We start from the raw sequence: 22,213 nt of genomic DNA, 5'->3' as shown, positions 1-22,213 counted from the left end.
CCCATGTCTTTATTTAAAAGAAAACAAAATCATCCAAAACTTGCAGCCCTGTTTTTTCCCTCCTGACGTCTTCATTTACAACTAAATTTTCTGTACCCCTGGTATATTCATTTACAACTAAATTTTCTCTATCCCTGGCGTTTTCATTAACAACTAAACAAAATCCGCCACAAAACCTCACCGTCTCTGTTTGCCAGAAGGTGTCCACTATGGCACAGTTCTCCTGGCCCACCACACGGTGATACCATAGCCAGGCCTCGGGGTTGATGGGCTCGCCCACCGTGCCCAGCACTTTCAGGGAAGAACGGTCATATCTGGGGGGGGGAGCACCATCATCAGTGTCACTGCCTTTTTTGTGAGAGGATGTGTGAGAGGGTGAGTGTGGGTGTGTGTGAAGGTGTTTTAGTTTAGTAGAGTTTTTACTGCCCTCGCAACTGCATTAGGTCATATGAGCGCCAAGGGAAGGAAGTTAACAGAGAAGTCTTTACAGGGAATCAGACTTACCCTGCTCACATCTCTAGCTTCAACAGCACAAAGTCTGCTTCGACTATCAAGGCACCCCGGAAATAGAGGGTCACAAAAGTGAGACAAACATACAAAAGATGTAGAGGAAAAATGACAATAGTAAGGATTAGGAAAGAAAAAGCAGCAGTTCCCTGTTGTAGATCAGGCACAGTTATGAGCATGACATTAATGAATCAGCCCATTTACAATTCCACTGTGCATAAGAAAATGTTAAAGTCCCCCCCCCTCTTTAAAAAAAATGTTTTGTAGAGGTTTTACCGCGCTCACAACTGCATATGGTCATATGAGCGCCAAGGTGTGGTTGTTAACAGAGAAGTCTTTACAGGGAATCAGGCTTACTCTGCTCACCTCTCTAGCTTCAACAGCTCAAAGTCTGTTTCGACTATCAAGGCACCCCGGAAATAGAGGGTCACAAAAGTGCGACAAACACACAAAAGAAGTAGAGGATAAATGACGACAGTAAGGAAGTAAGGATTAGGAAAAAAAAAGCAGTAGTTCCCTGTTGCAGTTCAGGCAGTTATGAGCATGAATTGATGAATCAGTCCATTTACAATTTACAATTCTACTGTGCATAAGAACATATTAATGTCCCCTCTTTGGGAATGGCCTAAAGACACTTCAGTCACTAGCACAGCCCCACATGGGTGTGAAGAAGTATCAAACTGGACAAATTTGATTTTTTTAAATACACGATTTATACCCTCTCAAAATCATTGCACATTTTCATTCAATTTTTATATAGAAAAAAACTGTTCAGACTTTTTGTTTTCAGTTACAAAATTATACATGATTTTTTTAATTTCACTTTGAACCTACTTGGTGACAAAAGAGTCATCAAACTTCATCAGGGAGCGGATTGCAGTTGGAGCAGTGTAGAACTTGGTCACTTTATACTTCTCCACCACATTCCAAAACCGACCGGCGTCAGGGTAGAATGGAGTGCCTTCGAACTGAAACAGGGGGAAAAAAAGAACAACGGCATTTCAAAGTCAAGAAAATAATTAACAACTGGATCACATAGAGCTCCCACACCCAGTTGTTCCTCCTGGTCTGAGGACTCTTTTGTCTTAGTAAGAGTTGAATGGCTCTTTCAGCACATCAAGGTCATGTAAGTGCCGTAGCGGGATCCTTTAGGTTCATGCTTGTTTCTTTTTGTTTGTTTAGAGAAAAGCACATCAATAAAAGTACATTGATAGTCATTTAGAGCTGGGGGGAAAAGTAAGACAATACAGACAGACAGAAACAACTGAGGAAAAGTAAAAAAAGGAAGACCAATCAGTGGTGCCCTCCAACCACCTGTGTATACATATACAAAGTACAGGAAAACAGACAAATACAAATGAAACTGAGAGCTCCATACTTCACTGAAAAAGAAGTAGAAAAAAACCCACAATTATTTGTGCTGACAAAATATTATAAAATGTTACCTGCTTATTGTCAAGCTGAACTCAATGCTAAAAGGAAAGGAAAGCTAAAAAGATGTTAATAATAAAGAGAGAGGCAGAAAAGTATTGATTTCCTTAATAGACGAAAACAGCAACTGCTTAGTTTTAGTTTTAGCAGAGTTATTATGGCCCTCGCAACTGCATAATGTCATATGAGCGCCAAGGGATGGATGTCAACAGAGAAGTCCTTAAGGTAATCAGACTTACTCAGCTCACATCTCTAGCTTCAACAGCACAAAGTCTGCTTTGACTATCAATGCACCTAGGAAATAGCGGGTCACAAGAGTGTGACAAACATACAGAAGAAGTAGAGGATAAATGACCATAGCAAGGAGTAGGAAAGAAAAAGCAGCAGTGCCCAGTCGCAGTTCACGCACAGTTATGAGCATGACATTGATAAATCAGCCCATTTACAATTTACAATTCTACTGTGCATAACAAAATATTAATGTCCCCCCTTTGGGAATGGCATAAAGACACTTCAGTCAGTAGCACCGCCCCGGGGGTATCATAGCAACTGCCAACAGCTAAAAGTGAATGAAAACGTATAAGGAAAAGAAAAATAAAGAAAGCAAACAATGAAAAGGAAGGAAAGGAGAAAAAGGAAAGACAAAACAAAAACTTGCCTTAGGCAATAATCAGCTTGATATCAATGCATGTACATTCACCACTCTTAGCCCCTCGTTTGACATTCAGATCCTCATTACTCTTTGCCTACCATTCAAGCTGAGCAAATTTAATGACTCAGCACCTACTAAAGGCCATCCTATTACTTACAATGACACCTGTTGCACCATTCCCCATGGGTCCGTAGCACACGTAGGAATGCCCCGTAATCCATCCGACATCAGCTGTGCACCAATAAACGTCGTCTGGTTGGTAATCGAAGACGTATTTGAAGGTGGTGGCTGAGTAGAGCATGTAGCCTGCTACTGTGTGCAGCACACCCTTGGGCTTGCCTGTAGAGCCGCTGGTACAAGACAATTAGGACTGGATTATTTCATAAAAACAGAATGTCAGCCAGATGTTTGCTTGTACTGGGCCCAAAATTTTAAAACTTTCTCTTCTTGTGTTGTCTTAATCTGTGGTATTGGTGGCATGTGCTCAAGAATTTTTGTTGCAATTCAAATTGTAAATCGGAAAAAAGCAAAATGATACATAAAGAAGGTACATTTCTTTAGGAAAATTATTTCTTTTTCTGTCTACTGAATAATTTTGTTTTTTCAATTTAGAACAGTTGAACAGCTTGCTGATGACAATAACTTTATCCCTTAATGTCAAATCTATCCCAGGTGAATAGGAGCATTTTGAATCTTGTGTTTTTAAAAATCAATAAAACCAGTAAATAAAAAAACCCATCTAGTCATTACCCCAATGAACAGAAGTCTCACTATAAAAAACCCCAAGAAGCAAACATTTGTATCAGGTGGAACATAAACAGGAGATCTTCATCACCTTTCAGGGTTTTTTTCTCTCTTCACATGCCAAATTTGGTACAGAAATCGGCAACCATTGTTCACCATTTATTTCTCTGCTATCATTGTTCACCATTTATTTCTCTGCTCGGATAGTCCTGGCCTTTACCCATCACCCATCTGTTTAAGTTCTGTAAGAACTGTCAGTCATTTCAATTCCACAGAGTCAAAACACAGTACAGTCCAACCTGCTCTAACGACCACCAGTCTAAGACATTCCCCGGAAAAAATAATCACTTCCTACTTCCCCCCTTTTTTTTGTGTTTGTTACTCGCTTGTAACACCCCTAATCTTCAGCACCTATATGACCTTACTGTGTTGTGAAACTCTTTCTAAAACAAAAACCCACTTCCCCCTTGCATTTTTTATACATAATAACGACATTATCCAAGTGGACCACTCGTAAGATTAGAAGTGTTACAAAGGAGTAACAAACACAAAAAAGGAGGAGGCAAGATAGGATGACAGATGTTTTGATAGGAAAGAAGGAGCAAACCACACCAGAGTCCCCTCCAACCACCCGCACCACCCCCTCAGTCTAGGAACCCTTGAGCTGAGCACAAAGAGTACCTTGTGTACAACATAAACAGCGGGTCCTCCGCATCCAGCCACTCCGGGGCGCAGTCTTTGCTTGCCTGGCTCATGAGAACATGCCACCACTCGTCTCTGCCATTCTGCCAGCCAATCTGGTCGGAGCAAAACAAAAAAAGTCATCTTTGTTTTAGTTAGGGTTTTGCAGCACTTGCAACACAATTAGGTCATATAAGTGCTGAAGATTAAGGTGTTACAAGAGAGTAACAAACAGAAAAAGGGAAGAAAGATAGTAAGAGTTTTACTGCACTCGCAACACAATAAGGTCATATAAGAACCGACGATTAGAGGTTTTACATGAGGGTAACAAACTCAAAAAAGGAGGAGAGAAAGGACAATAGATGCTTGATAAGAAAGAAGAAGCAAACCACACCGGAGCACCCACCAATCATCCATCCACTTTTGCGGAAAATCAATTATTCAACTTGAGATACCCAACAACACTTCTTCAGAGGTAAGCAAAAAACACGACCTTTAACAGACCATGTTCCCCCATGGACTTCAGAACACTAGTCAGTTTTAGTTTTAGTAAGTGTTTTACGGCACTTGCAACACAATAAGGTCATATAAGTGCTGAGGATTAGAGATGTTACAAGAGAGTAACAAACACAAAAAAGAAGGAGGGGAGATAAAGACGATAGACGTTTGATAGGAAAGAAGAAGCAAACCACACCAGAGCACCCGCCAACCATCAACGAACACTAGTCAAACAAAAATACTCGTAACCGGAAAAATAACCCCCCCCCCAAAAAAAGAATAGTGAGTCGGGAAAAAAGAATTGTTATCCCCTCCCTTACAAAACACACCTAGACTTTTTCCGCACAAACATGAAACAAATTGAGAAACAACATACTTTAGAAACAACGTACTTTAGAAACAACGTACTTTGAGTTTACCACAAGGACGTTTGGCAACGGGACAGTCCTCCACATCTTTGTCTGCTTCACTGGTCACCTCTTCCTCGTCGGGGCTCAGATGGCGCACCACAACGCACTTGTTCACAGGTTTCCCCCTGGTGGAGAAAAAAATCATCGTAAAATAACTGGGAAACCAATTTGTTTGGATTCCAACGCAACACAATATAAGATATCTCAGTAAGCGTTTTACGGCACCGGCAACACAATAAGATCATGTAAATGCTGAACATAAGAGGTGTTTTATAAGAATAACAAACACAAAAAAGAAGTTTTAGATTTAGTATAGGTTTTACGGCGCTCACAACTGCATAAGGTCATAGAGCGCCAGAAGATTAGAGGTGTTACAAGAGATTAACAACCATAAAAAAAGAAGGGGAGACAAGGATGATAGATGTTTGATAGGAAAGAAGAAGACAAACCACACCAGAGCACCCGCCAACCACTCAAACAAACAAGAAGGAGAGATTAGGATGATAGATGTTTGATATGAAAGAAGGAGCAAACCATACCAGAGCACCCGCCAACCACTCACACAAACAAGAAGGAGAGATTAGGATGATAGATGTTTGATATGAAAGAAGAAGCAAACCACACCAGAGCACCCGCCAATCACTCACACAATTAAACAAGAAGGAGAGATTAGGATGATAGATGTTTGATAGGAAAGAAGGAGCAAACCACACCAGAGCACCCACCAACCACTCACACAATTAAACAAGAAGGAGAGATTAGGATGATAGATGTTTGATAGGAAAGAAGGAGCAAACCACACCAGAGCACCCGCCAATCACTCACACAATTAAACAAGAAGGAGAGATTAGGATGATAGATGTTTGATAGGAAAGAAGGAGCAAACCACACCAGAGCACCCACCAACTACCCAATCAAAAAAATAATTGTAAAACAACAGAAACCCAATCTGTTTTGATTGCAACACAATATAATGCAAAATGGCTGCAAGATATTTACCAATAAAATCGGAAATTGGACAACAAGAATTCTGACATTTTGAAAGAGACCACCACACCAACTGATAATCTCATTTCCACTTATGCAATTAAGAATGTAAAACTTGAAATAATACAATACCACATATTTTTGTAAAGCTAAAAGGTGCATATTCTGCAGGGTATTCTGAAGCATGAAAAAGAAAAATTTCAAATTGAAAAAGAAACACCCGCAAATGAATTCTGGAACAAGAGAATCAAACTGAATACAGTCAATTTCATCTCAAAGGTAAGATCAAAAGCCTCTCTCCTTCTATCCTCAGTGACCATTGTAATTGACAATCAGTATAATAAAATCTACTTTTTACCTTCAAATTCTCTTTGCGCTTTAAATGAAGAGTAGTTTTAAAAAAATGTGAATTTCTGTATAGACTCTATTTATATGCTATAATCTTTCCACAAGTCAATAGGATAAATACTGTCAGCATCTAAATGAAAACATCACAGACAAACAATAACAAGCACAAACAAGGATAACAGTTTCCTTCAGATAAAACAAGCAACACAACGGAATAAGACACTCACTTTTCTTTGCATATTTCAAGAGCCTTGTCTACAATGGATTTCAAATTAAGCAGCTTCGATCCTCTCCACACACCATCTGTAAGACCAAAGCAAAAAGAAAACTGTTAACTGCAAGTATGCATCAGCATTACAGTTGACAAAATGAACAAGCAAGTTCGCATACACTCAACCAGAACAAATTTATTAGCCATGGCCATTGGTAACCTTGTAACAAGTTACTTCAGATTATTTTTTTTACAATTTAGAAAAGAGATTTTCTGTAACTCTTGCTGGCTTCCAATATACTAGTAATTTAGTGTTTTAATTTTGACTTTTTCATGACGACAGATGATTTGTTTCTATTTCGAAAGACTGAACTTTTCTTTTACTTGTGCCTATTGTCTTCAATATAAAATATTTCAGTGTTTTAATTCTGGTCAAGCATCTCAATACATTTCATATAGAACATAGATCAAATGTAAATAGCTTTGTGAGCCGTCTTAATATCCCAAAAGTTGTCTTTGATTGTACATATTTTACACCACCTTTCAGACACAATTTAGATTATTTAGGCGGCCGGCTGCTTCAACCCCGCCAGTCAGGGCCGACTGAAGAGGAATGACACACAGCATCCCAGCAGACAGATAGAGAAACTCAATAAAACAATACCTCCTAAGATCACACTGTGCTCTTCATTTTATGTTAACTTAATTTTGACCGTTTATGATCCGTGTCCATGTGTACACATTATGACAACTTGCTACGTTAAAATTGCAAAATTCTATCTGTCATTTTTGGCCCTTTTGGATTACTAAGACCAAGAGGTCAGAAACCAAATGTTTTATCTGCTCCATCAAAATCATAAGTTTATTTTGAGTTGTTGTCAAGATATTCAAGGAACTGCATTTGAAAAAGCTTGACATGTTATTGTGAAACTCAAAGTCTTTAACGTCAAATTTCTCAAAACTAGGTACCGAGAATATAGACCTTTGTAACTCTAGGGTAGCAAACTGTCTAAGACAAATGTTACACGTGGACATGGATGATTAATGGTCAAAAACAGTCCAGTAAAAAAAAAAAAACAGAACAAATCTAAAGGGACCCATTAACACATACCACACGAATCCAAGTAAACATACATTTCACGAACGATTTAAAGGGACTAATTTTACAAACTGAGTTAGCAAAAAAATTGGGGTGTAATCAGATCTGTAGCTTCATCTAGTACAGATTTTATTAGCAGTTCAAAATTCCCACAATTAACAAATGAAAAGTATGTTAGTTTTCCTAAGCAACATGAAGACACAAAAATATTTTTAAGTTGCACATACCTGCCGTTACAATTGCATAGCAGTTGGCATCAATTATTCTTTCACTGAGAGATTCAGAAGAGAACCCAGCAAACTGAAACAGAAATAAGTAATTTCATAGAATACACAGTTATAAATTCATATGTGTACTATTAACAAAGCTTGATTGATTTTTTTTTCATTCACTACAACCAAAAATTTAATAAAGCCAAAAAATGACCATATTTGAATCCATTCTGAACCTTAATCTTTGAAAAAATTTGTAATGTGCAACATGCAAACCTTTACTCACAAAAAATCCAGAAAGTTATATCTTATAACAGTAGAAAAAGAGAAATGAATTTCACTGGACCTAGGATTACAAATTTGATGAGAGTGAGAGAAACAAAGCACAACAAGCAGTAGTAGGTGGGTCCGTGATATCACACTCACAAACCCAGCTGTGGCCAGCTCTGACCAGCTGTGCCCTTATCAGCAAAAGAAAAGAGAAAAGGCAGGTAAAATCTAGCAGTTCATATTGATGTTTGTTTTTTTTAAGCGTCAATAGCCCTACAGAAAATCTCGTAAAGGAAAAGCTTCATTGACAAGGCCCATTCTAAAACATCTGGTACCATTACTGTAAAGAAAAGAAGGTCCGCCTTAGTTTTATTCTTACCTGTGAACAATTTATACTGATAAAATAGATCGCTCACTTCATCCTGAATCACCAAGAATACTTCCACCTGACTTTTTTTTCCTTTTGAATTAAGAAAAAGTTTTACTGCACTAGTAGCACAATAAAGTCATATAGATCTAAATGCCAAAGTTTTTTTCTGTGTTGTTTTGTTTTCTTTTTGGTAAGTGCTTTACGGCGCTCGCAACTGCATTTGGTCACAATAAAGTTTTTCAGTTGAATTTTGCCCCGGTGGCGACCGAAGCCTACCTAATCGATTTTTGACCACCAAGTGATCTTTAACGTGCGCACAGGCCCTTCGAGATTTTTCGCCCTTGTCCGAGAAGGTTAGGTGTAGATCTTTCCGGCCAGAAGAACAGGGGAGTGGCTGAAAGACAGCAGTACGAAGGAGCCAAGGAGTAGCAGTAGAAAGGCTGTAGAAAGAGTCATGAGCCCAGAGGAAGGGGCAAAGGAGGTGAAGGGATGGGGGCAGAAAGAGGAGACGAAAGCAGACGACAGAACATTGCTCGAGAGCAGGAAAGGAGGTGAAAAGAGACAATTTTAGAGAAGAAAATTTTTCGGTAGTTACGTACCCGTATTCAAACCCGGGACCTTTGAATGAGAGGCCAACACCTTAACCTCTAGGCCACGAGAGCCCCCATGCCAAAGTTTAGAGGTGTTACAAAAGAGTAAAAGCAAAAAAGAAGAAGGGGAGATAAGGACGACAAGATATTTGATAGGAAAGAATGAGCAAACCCCATCAGGGCATCCACTAATCATCCGCTCTGTCTGACTCACACACAAAATGTTAAACAGTGCAGTCAAGTTTTGAAGTGAATCACTTACCACAATGGAATGAACAGCCCCAATGCGAGCACAAGCAAGCATAGCAACAACCAGCTCAACAATCATAGGCATGTAAATGGCAACTCTGTCTCCACGCTTCACACCTGCAACAAGTAGACAAAATCTTAGACTGCGCTCATCAAAATAATGAAATTAAAGTAATCAGCATTTTGGGGCAGATGGGCAATTTTTTTCTAATTTTCTTTTTTGGGCTCAAAACCTTTTATGTCCATTAAAAAACACATTTTTGTGTGGATTTTATTGATTAAAGGCACAAAAATTTTAATTTTCAGTTTCCACGGACTTTCAGGCTAAGGAAGTAACCAAACTTTGGAGGCCGTTTTCTCCCTAATTTTACCTCTGAAACCAGGCCACCCTGATCTCCTTCAATATTTAGACTTCTATTCAACATAGATGGATATTTTTTTCACCAAAAGGAAGGCAAATGAACCAATAGTTCCATAGGTCCAAGAATAGACCAGCGCCTGATGCAAATTTATATTATTGAGTATCTGTTATGGAGATGAAAGCTTAGGGGAATATGCATCGAGATTTTATTTGTTTTTAAACAACCCCCCCCCCCCCCCACACACACACACACACACATTTCACCAGGAACAGATCTGGAGAATAGCAACTGCAAAGAAGAAAAAGAAGCAGACCACACTGGAGCACCCACCAACCACCTGCTTCTTCGCTGCTGACCTTCTTTAAAAAACCCAAATAATCTGAGTCTTAAATAATTACAAACAACCAGTAACCAATAAAAGTTGAAAGGTATCAAATGCTCATACTGAACTGCAACCCTAGCACCCATTTCAAAAATAAAAAATGCCCCAGTTGGTCAGTTTCGTTTACTACAACAATAATAATAAATATTTCAGCAACACGAAGAGCATATCTTCAGATACAGCTGAGTTGGCACTCGCGGCCACCAAAGCAAATATTGGTTTCTGCCTTGTTTGGAGGACAAACAAGCCCTACACTTCACAGGAGGGAGAGGCTGGCTGCTGTGGCAGACATGATGCTCTCCCTAAGCAAACTGAGAGGGGATCCATCGCTGATCACTTCCTAGTGTGGCCTTTCCACAGCACAGAAAATTTCAAACACAAGGGAGGAAAAATAAAAAAATAAGCATGCAACCGTCCTCTCAACTTGCCTCTTTGCAGAAAGTCAACAAGCACTCAAGGCTGCAAGGACAAACAAATGAGCCTGAGCAGTAGTGTTAACTGCAAGTCAAAGAGAGTTTAGTTTTAGTTTATGTAAGAGTTTTACAGCACTTGCAACACAAATGGGTTGTGCAAGTGCTGAAGATTAGTTGTTGTTTTTTTTAAAGTAATTTTTTATGGTGCTCGGAACTGCAGAAGGTCATATGAGTGCCAAGGGGTGGATGTCAACAGAAAAGTCTTTAAAGGGAATCAGGCTTACTCTACTCACCTCTCTAGCTCCAACAGCACAAAGTCTGCTTCGACTATCAAGGCACCTCGGGAATAGAGGGTCACAAGAGTGTGATAAACATACAAAAGAAGTAGAGGAAAATGATGATAGTAAGGATAAGGAAAGAAAAAGCAGCAGTTTCCAGCTGCAGTTCAGGCAGTTATGAGCATGACATTGATGGATCAGCCCATTTACAATTCTGCTGGCTGAGCATAAGAACATGCTTATGTCCACCCTTTGGGAATGGCCTAAATACACTTCAGTCAGTAGCACCATCCCGGGGGGTAACCGAAGATTATGTTGTTTCAGTAGACGTTTTACGGTGCTCACAACTGCATAAAGTCATATGAGCGCCAAAAGATTAGAGGTGTTACAAGAGAGTAACAAACATTTATATAAAAAAGAAGGAGGGGAGATAAAGACGATAGATGTTTGAAAGGAAAGAAGTAGTCAATCACACCAGAGCACCCGCCAACCACCCACAACCAAAGATTAGAGGTGTTGGTAGAGAATAACATACAGAGAAAAGAAGAAGGAATGATAAACAAGACAGGTATTTGATGGGAAAGAAGGAGCCAACCAAAGGAGCCAGCCACCTACGAGTCAGGGTGACCATGGCCAAATATATGTATAAAATATTTCTCTAAAAGCAGAAAAAGACAAATGTGACACTGATTACATAATAAAAAGAGATGTAGAGGAAACCCTACCAGAACATCCATCAACTCATCAGCCATCTATGCCAGGCATGGGCAAAATACAGCCCATGGGCCAGATCTCACCCACAAGCAATCAGTCTGTCCCGCATGTCAACCCAGAGTGAGCATTTTCATTAACAATGCCCGCAGTGAGTTGACTAAATTAATAATAAAAACAAAACTGTCTGAGTCCGTCTTGAAAATTAAAATCTAATAGTTTCCAGCCAAACTGGACGCGATAGGTCTAGAATGTATCTCATTAAATTTGAGTGAACAAATGCAGCAGTGTCAGTTTTAGTCTCACTTTTGGGAGCTTGGGCATTTCAACACACCATTCACCTAATTTTCTGCTGCTTTGTGGGCCCGCCACTTGGACACACTTACATACCTGAACAACATCAATGTAAGTTTAGTTTAGTTTTAGTAGAAATTTTACGCGCTCGCAACTGCATAAGGTCATATGAGCACCAAGAGATGGATGTCAACAGGGAAGTCCTTACAGAGAATCAGGCTTACTCTGCTAACCTCTCTAGCTTCAACAGCACAAAGTCTGCTTCAACTATCAAGGCACCCCGGAAATAGTGGGTCACAAGCATACAAACATAAAAGATCGTGTTCAAAGGAAGAGACAGAGAGATCACAGAAATACATATGCCTTCGGGTGGCTCACTGAAATAGTCAATCTGCTAAACCCAGCATACATGTTTACTACACCAATTTGAGACAAAACAACTCTCAAACAGACCTCAACAAGTTCATTAATATCACAAAAGCCCAAAAAGAGGAACATATTTTAACAGGAAAAAATCCTTACCTAAACTCTTCAAGACGTTTGAAAACTTGCAGACACTTTCCAACATTTCTGAGTATGTTATCTTGCCTTGGTCAAGTGGATCATTGCCTTCCCTATGTTCAGAAAACAAAAGGAAATTACTTAAGCTATTGAAATGTTATCACTGATGATACTCTGTTACCTTTGTCTTTGAGAGTAGTCTATATACCTATACAGCATTCATAAAGCATAGTCATTACGTATTAACCCTACAAACAAAAGATAGCGTTGAGTTGGTCAACCTTTCCTTTTTTCCTTGTTTCACTCAAATTTTAATTAAAACAATAAAAAAAGACATTAAACATTTTCCCAACGAGTCGGGAGGGGGGATATGAGGGAAAATATCAGCCGGTACCACAATAATTTTGTGGAAAATAGAGTGCGTGAACTCTTATTAAACCCTCTGTATGCACGAAGTTAGAGCAAAAATGTCTCAAGTTTGCACCATGTTGTGAGTGCTGTCAGCAGTGTCTGTGTTGTAATGTCTGCACTTATATGGGTGAGTACAGGTACACATGCATGTGATTGTCAGAGTGAATTTACATTTGTGTTACCGTCAACGCGAGAAGAATGATGGTGTATGTATTAACAGGACAGTAAGCAAATAAATTGTCCACAATGACGTAAATTAATAGTTAGAGACGATTGTGCTGGCATAACTCATACCCTTTTTCGATTCACCATGAAAGGAAATGCGGTTTAGGACAGGAAGGTGGTCGTTGTTTAAACAAACCTGTCTGAAATTATTCTGACAAAGTTTTAAACTTGATACTAGTTATACAGACAGTGTACGAAATACATGTTGTTCAAAATGTAGTTACATTGTGATTCCAAAGCTTCAATATTCTGGACAATGGGCAACAACTATTGTGCTGAAAATGCTGAGAACTAAGTTACTCATAAGATGGAGATAAAACACAATTGTATGGCTATCATGTATGAAGACTTGACGTCAGTGTCAAAAAGGAAGAGACATATGTCAAAAAGGGCACACTCGACACTTTCGCTTTAATTTAAATTTCCTAATCTCAAAAATGTCATTTAGGAGGATGAGTTTAGTCATACTCTATGATAAGCCATTAGACAATGTACTCTACTTACCAACTTACCAGTAAAATGCAATTTTGTTCCCTAGGCCATTTTTCACATTTCTATCCAACATGTTGTAAGCAATATTGGTTTTGGCCCCTTCCATCCATTTGATGAAAATTGATCCTTTTCGGGTGTCAAAATTGTAATTCACGAAAGCGCCATCAGGTGGAGATTCCCAATGAAACTGTTCCGCGATTTGTCCCCAGAATGCCTCTGGATCTCCCACCGACTGCTTGTACATTCGCTGGTACTCCTGAAAGTCTTTCACGTGAGACGTGGCAGACAATGATTTTGGCGGCTCAAAGGTCTGATGAGCCTGATCATGCTGATGATGATGATGTTGTCCAAGTCTGTCGTCCGACATGGTTGCGCCTTTTAATTTGATAAACCTTTTCAGCAAAACTGGAGTGACCAAAAAAAATAAATTTTTAATCATTAAATTTGAGCAATGTTTTGATATACTTAACTTCTAAATAATATACCAATAAACAATCTTATTCAGAAAGAGTCCCAGAGTCAGTCTGATTAGATATTTAGTGGAAAGTATTAAAAGTATACATTTATACAGGAAAAAACAAGTAGGAGCTTTCTATTTCAACTGAGTCTATAGCTACCCACCGTGTACACCGAAACATACACACACACACACATAGAAACACACGCATGCACACACGCATGCACGCACGCACGCACACACGCACGCACACACGCACGCACACACGCACGCACACACGCACGCACACACACACTACAGTAACTACTGGAAATATAAGCTACCTCTAATAGACCTCTAGATCTACAACTGCTTGCACAATTTTTTTAAACCCTTCTCCGGTCTCAGGTGATCTGCTAGATCTAGACACCTACTCCAGCCCTGTATCCTCAAATCTAGATCGAAAACTCATTAGTTAAAGGGGCATTGGTGATCTTGTCTTATGATTCGAACTCCATGAGGGGCTGAACACAGTGTCCTTGATTGAGGCACTTTACATGAATTTTCCTCACTTCACCCATGTGTGAATGGGTACACGGCTGTAGACGGCTAATGATCCTTACATTTTGAGTGCTTCATTAATCTAATCGTCTGCTTGCACTGTTCCCTTCCTAAAAAACCCAGATCTGACGTTCCCGAGTGTTCTAGGGTCTGCTGGAGTAATAATATAGACTGCAGAGCGCTTAAAGCTCGCTGTTGAACGGTGAGATGCTCTAAATGTGTTCATTAATAACCCTTTGAGGATGCGCATTCTAGTCACACAACAATGTTTGAAGGCGCACTGTTTGAAGTATATATCTTCTTAAATTTGTGCAGCAGATTTTTAAATTCTATTTTCTTTCTCTGAAACTTTAAAAGGCAGGCAACAGTATGCACACTTGGAAATATATTAAGCAAACTTGCGTTTCTGACGATCCAAAATGTGCCACACCAATACATTTGGTCTACTGCCGATTGGAAGTGTCCGCTTCATCCTTAAAAAGTTTTAAAGGACTTTCAGAGTCCCCATCCACCACTAGTGAAGGGCCACTTATATGTCTCTAGGGCTAACATAAAATGTAAAAAAAAATGGTAAAGAAAATAAACTCCTGAAAACTGTAAAGAGAAAGGATTTTCTTGTGCTCTTCATTCAAACCCTGATAAGCGAGTGAAAGTTCATGACACACTTTCCCTTGAGACCCAGTAACCAACACCCTCATGATTTATGAAGAGGAATGACCTGCTTTCTGCAACTATACAGCATAATTCAGATCTTGAGTTACTAATGTGTGTGTCACCCCAGCAGGTGGGGTCACTAAAGAATACCGCTGCCGTGATACTGCGTGTCGTAAGAGGCAACTACAGATGCATCGATCTGGCCACCCGAAAAGTGCCAGTTTGCGGAGGGTCAACTACCCTTCCCAGTAAAAAAGGAAAGTTATAGAAACACGAACAAACACGCCTTATAATTTTTCCATCTTGGGAGACGGAGGAGCTTCTGTATCAGCAGGAACAATGAAGGACAGCAGACAGCCGAAAGGACTCTTCTGACCCGAAACCTGCTCTGTCGAACAAGTCTCTCCAGATTGCGTCGTAGAATGTTCGCACCATGTATGAAGCAGGAAAGAGTTCTCAAGAGGTACAAGAGATGAAAAGATACAGGTTGCACATACTAGGAGTCAGCAAAACCCATTGGATACAGTCTGGACAGAAGCAGCTCAGCTCGGGGGAACAAATATTGTACTCTGGGAGGGAAGACAAGCACCATGCCGAGGGAGTTGGAATTATTTTGAGTAAGTATGCACAGAAGTCACTGATGGGAACCACAGGGGGAGAGGATCATCATGGCTTCTTTCACTACCAGGAGTAAGAGCATCAACATGAACATAATTCAGATCTTCGCCCCTACAAATGATGCTTTGGATGAAGACAAGGATGCTTTTTACAGCTGGCTCCAGGGGGTCATCGACAAACTGCCAAGGAAGGATGTCAACATCATAATGGGAGAAACTAACGCCAAGATTGGTCAGGACAACGTAGGGAACGAGGGAATCATGGGACAACATGGCCTGGGACAAATGAATGAAAACAGAAAGCGATTTGCAAATATCTGTGCTTTCAACAGTCTTGTCATCGGAGGCTGTTTTTCCCCACATAACGATTCCACAAGGCTACTTGTGTATCACCGGAGGGAGTGACACACAACCAGATCGATCATTTTTGTATCTCTCGTAGGTTCAGACGTACACTGGAAGATGTCAAAGTACAGAGAGGGGCAGACGTTGGATCGGATCATCATCTGCTTTTAGCAAAACTCAAGCTACATCTCAAAAAGCACGGAACCAGAACAGGAATCAAAAGAATGAAGTTCCAAGTAAGTCTTTCAGACCGACACATGAAACAGGAGTTTCAACTACAGTTGAGGAACAGATTTCAACCCTTGGTGGATCTTGGTGAGGAGGACATGGAGGTGGAGATGCACTGGACCAAGGTCAAAGAAGTCTTTACTTCAACATGTCAAGAAATACTCGGCGAGAAGAAATTGGAGCATAAGGAATGGATTAGCCAACAGTCATTGAATTTGATTAGCATTAGAAGACAATTGAAAGCAGAGACAAATGCAAGTAGAACAACGGGATCAAAAGCGAACGCATTGGAGCAGTACAGGAAAAGAGCTTAAGATGTAAAGAGATAACTGAGAAAAGACAAGGGGGAATTCATGAACAGGCTTGCGGTGAGGGCAGAGGAGGCAGCAGCAGGAAGGAACATGTGAATCCTTTACCAGACTACGAAGATTCTTTCTGGAAAATATGGGAAACCAGAAGTAACAGTAAAGGACCAAGAGTGAAAAACAAATAACCTCATCTGGAGCATGTACGAAATGACAAGTTGCAGGGTTATACATGATGGCCAGCTCACTGACAGCTTTTACATCAAGACTGGCGTGAGACAGGGATGTTTACTATCACCTTTCCTCTTTATTTTAGCAATCGACTGGCTGATGAAGGAAACCACCAGAGGACATATAAATGGCATACAGTGGACCCCATGGACATAGTTGGATGATCTGGATTTTGCAGATAACTTGGCGCTTCTGTCACACACTCAGGAACAGATGCAAGCAAAGACAACAATTTTAAACAGCCTATCAGAGTCTGTACTTTTGGATTGAGGATCCACCCCGGAAAGTCAAAAGTCCTAAGGATAGATGCACTACGAAAGGAGCAGGTCACAGTACAAGGAAATGCACAAGAAGACGTCAAATCCTTCTGCTGTCTAGGGAGCATAATTGACACAGAGAGAGGAACAGGCACTGAAATATAGTCCCGCATTGGAAAAGCACAGACAGCATTTATTTCTTGTCATCTATATTTGGGCCAATCAGGGGTGCTAGGTGCTTGCTGTAGCTTCATGTAGGCCTATTAGACATGATTTCACTATACAGTCTATCATGCATCCATTCATTAAGTATGATTTTAAGTTCTCTTTAGGGTAAAAAGGCCTATGCATTCAATCACCAGCAAATTACCATAGGGTCTAGATCTACGTACTGTTCATGTTAGGCCTAGATCTATATTTATGAAGACTTTCATCCTGTCACTACCAAAGTTTTTCATTCAGACAGAATGTTCGTTACTTGGTCTCTTGTCTTGAGAGTGTAGAATCTAGATCTAGGGTCGTGAAAGACGGGAATGTGCTGCTGTCATTAACGACAATGACATAGGACAGTTAATTGAGGAGCATTCCAAGCCAGAGGACCCAGTGATCATCTATACGAATAGATCGGCCAGGAGGGGTGAGAGAACTGAATGGGGTTTTATGGTGTATAGTATAGTGGGAACAAAAAGGTTCATAGCATGTCAGGGGCCATAGAAAGAGCAACTTCACGCATGAAAAGGGAGATTGAGGCCGTAACAAGAGCACTTGGCTGGCTTCAAAATACAAGACCAAGAACAGCTACCTATCTCATCATTGTCACAGATCCTCAGAGCATCTTATGAAGGGTTGAGAAAGGGCTTCTTCGGAGTGAATGGATGAACCCAATACAACACTCGTCACTTAAATTAGAGTCGCATCACAGGGATATTCTGTCCTAGGCACTCTGGAGTGAAAGGCAATGAGGAGGCTGATACTAGGCTGGCAGGCAGTGGCGTGGTTGATGGTGAGGTGAAATTTGACAAAGGAGAAGTGCTGACGATCCTGGAGAAAAAGTTGCGGGATGAAGAAGACAGGGAGACAGCAGAACACCACACAATCATTAGGATGCGGGAAATGGGGATAGAGAGGGGAGAAGGAAGAAAGGAATGATTATCTGGAAAGGAAAAACGTCGCCATAATCATCAAACAGCTACCGGAACAATCAGTATGGATACACCTTGCAGGCTTTGGTGCTGGGGGAAACTGAGCACTTTTAGGGGGTGGGGGGTTCAGGGGGTCTACCCCCTGACACATTTTTAAAGAATAGATCTACCGGTCCGAGATTCTCCATTGAGACTAAGAGATCTATTAAAAACTGGGGAAAATCATGAATTCCTAAGGTTGACACATAGGCCAAAAGTCAGTCCCCTGGTCCGGTATTATTCAAGCTTACCCTTAAATCTAGATATTAGATCTAGAGTCTAGAGTATAGATTATATGTATGTAGATCTAGATATCTAGATAGATCTAGCAGACGCAGTCGGAGTGGTTTGAAACAATAAGCTTACCTTGCAAATTCAATCTGCTGCAGAAGCCCTTACTCAGTAGATCTACTTGCCCAACTGTAGTAGGCTAACACTGGCCTTTCAACTATCTATGCAAGCTTGTGAATGGTTACACCCCATTCACAATCGTCTATCAACGGCACGGTCGTTGCTGCAAGGTTGAGAGAGTTTCGCCTTGATACTTCATGCGCTTGCCTGGCCTGCCGGCGAGGATTTGACAGGACGACAGCGGATGAGGGAGGTGGGAGGGTCGGGATAACCGACGCTTTTCCTTTTTGGAGTTAGTATCGATACCAAAAAACAATTAATTGTGGTAACAACACTATAAACTCTCTGGTAACAACTAACAACAAAGATCGTGTATAACAAGATAGTCCACTCCTCTCTTTGAGCGAATTTGAAAAAGTGTCCTCAAAATTCGGTGGCGTCCTCTTTGAAAAAGTGCGGACTTTGCGAACAGAGTTACCCTAGGCCTACTTTTGTGAAAAATAATAAAAGCGAAACCAACGAACTGTGCTATTCCTATTATTCAGGAGAACGAAAAAGAGTATCGAACCAACGCCATCTGAACCAATGCGCGGTTCCGCGGACACTTCTTTAGCTGAGTGAACTATCTTGTTATGTCCGATCTTTGGTAATAATATCAGCTTTGTCCTTTCTGATATTATGCTAGTATCATTAGCCTAGTTGGCGGTAGCCTAGCCGCCTAGACTAGTTATTTGACGTTATATAGCAGCTGGCTTGTCATTGTCTGGTATGCAATGTACCTATACATTGTGGTATTTATTGTTGTGACTAATGTACGAACGGTAAGTGTGCCCAAGTGTCCAGCTGGAATTTGAGCTTATCGACGCTATAAAAAAAAAAAGTGTCATCAGGCCTAGATTCTGGTCAACTTTTTTTTCTAGGAGCTTTCATACAAATTTACTTTTAGCTTAAAGTTACCGTTTTTTTAGGTCAAAAACTTCACACAGCTGTGAGGCTCGACTCCAACGGGCCAATTTATACATTAGTAGTTTCGGAAACTGGAACTTGCTATTATATAGTTAAATCTAGTACGTATAAGTAGTACATGTAGTGGTAGTACAGGTTTATAAATAGGTCTAGCGTCTAGTAGTAGTAGTAGTAGTAGTAGTAGTAGTAGTAGTAGTAGTAGTAGTAGTAGTAGTAGTAGTAGTAGTAGTAGTAGTAGTAGTAGTAGTTAATTATAGTAATGATCAACTAAAACTATTAAATTTACCTTTTCTCCAGTTCAGCTGGCTCAAATGATGTTAAAATTCTGCTGTAATTGTTCATAATTATGTAACAAAAATCCACGAAAAACCTGAAAATCTTGTCTTCATTAACCCAATTCACCCGGCGTGGCTGCAGTAGCCTACACGTGTCCACCTGGCTTGCCGGGAGCCGGAAAAGGGGGGGGGGGGTCTGAACTCGACATACTAACTTTAGAAGCGCATGCCCTTAGAACTATTTAAGCTATCAACATGAAATTTCGCGTAGATTTTACTTAAAATGTTCCATGTTTTGGAGGTTCAGCTCAGGGCTAACGACCCAGACTGGTAAAAATCATATGTTACGGAAACAGCAACTAAGATATACCATATTTTTGTGTGTAACGGACCTTCAGAGTCTCTTGGGATTCGTATCAATGCTGGCAGTGAAAGCGCAAGGAAGCTGTTTGCAGGAAGATGGAGGACCTGAACACCGCAAAGACAAAAGTTATCATAGGACTGTGGAATGTAAGGACAATGTACGAAACTGGTAAGTTGGCACAAGTAACGGCAGAGATGAAGAGATATGGATTGCACATTGTGGGCATAAGTGAAAGTCACCAGACAGGATCCGACAGGCTGAGAACAGCAACTGGAGAAACCCTTATATCTATTCCTGGAGACGCACAGTAGAGTCTGAAATGAAGTCCTGGAACCATTCGTTGGGGACGTTGACCAAGATGGCCCAAAAACAGACAGAGATCCTTTTGATGCTGCCCTAAACGCCAGATGGTGTAATGAATAGTCAGTTAGTAAGAAAGAAAGAGGAAGAAACAGCAGAGAAAACAGTCCGACTGCGACTCTGCACTCGATTTACCCGTAGCAACTTAAATCTATTGTCTAGATCTCGTAGCTTGGGTGCAATGGGAACTGCATATTGCAAAGATTATCAATCACCATTCATTACTTCTCAGTTTGGTTTTTATTTTGTGCATGCAGATCAAAAGGGAACAGGGCGATAGCCCTATATATCTAGGGAACTGTGATGCTGAAAAAATAAACGGATGACAAAATTAGCTGCTTTGATTTTGAAAAGTGGATTAGCCTTCCGTATACTAAAAAGAGTTAATCTACGTGTGTGTGTGTGTGTGTGTGTGTGTGTGTGTGTGTGTGTGTGTGTGTGTGTGTGAGAGAGAGAGAGAGAGAGAGAGAGAGAGAGAGAGAGAGAGTGTGTGTGTATGTGTGTGTGTGTGTGTGTGTGTGTGTGTGTGTGTGCGCTTTAATATACCGTAGGCTTAATATAGGCTATGCTACTCTTATAGGATAGGTGACCCATTGTGCAATGTTCTCCGTCTAAAAGCACTCGATCCATAATTAATAACCGCTCGTGAAATTCCTCCACAGATATATCTAATATAACCAATCTGTTTAGACTACCTAATAACCCGTTCCATTTCTAAGTAAAAAATATGTAATAGAACGTGTTTTAGTCAAGCCAAAAGGCAATAAACTTTTCTTCACATCCTGCTTTCACACTTTGCCTGAACTGATAACGCACGTATCATCGTAAAGCCTGATTATTCACGTAACCCTATCCGTACGCCCTGGGTCATTTTGTACCCCGGGATTGTATTCTTCACATTAATTTAGAATACTTCAAGTAAATGTACCAAGATCTCTTTGAAACTTTCAGTATTTCTCAAAATCATTTTGACAGACTACTATGCAAAGCGTGCGGATCGGTTTAACCAGTAAATTTCCTCATTTCCTCTTCGGAAAGTTGTGGCACAGTGTTCCCCACGTCGTATGGATATAGTAAATCACGACGTACGGAATATATGGGTTACAGGCTACAGGAGAAGGAAACGGAGGTGGAGATCGAGTGGGGTCAGGGAGAAGGGAGTGAGGTACGAGGTTATAAAAGTTTTAAAAGGTAGAGTTACAAGCATTCATAATATTAATTCATACGATCTTGGAGCATGCACCAGAGTAACATTGAGTCTGATCTAGCTTAATATTGTTTATATTATTGTTCATTTATATAATAGCATGTGAATGTAAGCCTACGTGTGTGTGTGTGCATGTTCGTGTGTGTGTGTGTGTGTGTGTGGGTGCGTGTGTGCGTGTGCGCACGCGCTGTGTGTATGTGTGTGTGTGTGTGTGTGTGTACGTGGTGAAACTTATGTGCAAGGATCTGGACAATGAAGATGTATCTTATCCTATCTTAATTCTAAGGTATATGGGGTGGTGTCAATTAGTGAACGACTTGACTACTAAATCTTCACACTGCATTCATGCCAAGGAGAAGTAATTAATAGAAATGAAGTTCTAAGCTCCTTGATTCTCATTTATACAGTGGGATTCGGGAGCTCGTGTCTCCGGTACATCGTGTGGGCTATTTCAGTTGAGCTGTGGTGATCGGATGTATCGCCTCCTGTTTTTCGAATGGCTCGCGCGCGCGCGCGCGCGCGTGTGTGTGTGTGTGTGACTGTGTGT

At 40.5% G+C, this 22,213-nt stretch overlaps 1 protein-coding gene across 1 annotated transcript in view; it reads right to left on the bottom strand.

Moving 5' to 3' along the window:
• The window catches only part of LOC101846139 (acetyl-coenzyme A synthetase, cytoplasmic), a 24,373-nt gene extending 5,527 nt beyond the window's left edge, over positions 1–18,846 (bottom strand). The window contains exons 1-11 of the mRNA XM_005099236.3: positions 18,510–18,846; positions 13,349–13,733; positions 12,222–12,313; positions 9,273–9,376; positions 7,796–7,868; positions 6,486–6,561; positions 4,922–5,048; positions 4,016–4,131; positions 2,748–2,940; positions 1,342–1,475; positions 182–314 (exon numbers count right to left, since the gene is read on the bottom strand). Of these exons, the coding sequence (XP_005099293.1) occupies positions 182–314; positions 1,342–1,475; positions 2,748–2,940; positions 4,016–4,131; positions 4,922–5,048; positions 6,486–6,561; positions 7,796–7,868; positions 9,273–9,376; positions 12,222–12,313; positions 13,349–13,695 (1,395 nt within the window). The 5' untranslated portion in view covers positions 13,696–13,733; positions 18,510–18,846. The remainder of the gene's footprint in view (positions 1–181; positions 315–1,341; positions 1,476–2,747; positions 2,941–4,015; positions 4,132–4,921; positions 5,049–6,485; positions 6,562–7,795; positions 7,869–9,272; positions 9,377–12,221; positions 12,314–13,348; positions 13,734–18,509) is intronic.
• Between the last annotated feature and the right edge of the window lie 3,367 nt (positions 18,847–22,213).

The sequence above is a fragment of the Aplysia californica genome, unplaced genomic scaffold (genome assembly GCF_000002075.1).
Source record: "Aplysia californica isolate F4 #8 unplaced genomic scaffold, AplCal3.0 scaffold00206, whole genome shotgun sequence".
Classification (NCBI taxonomy): Eukaryota; Metazoa; Mollusca; class Gastropoda; order Aplysiida; family Aplysiidae; genus Aplysia; species Aplysia californica.
The sequence above is the reverse complement of the archived record's forward strand: the minus strand, read 5'-3'. Positions and strand labels throughout refer to the sequence as shown.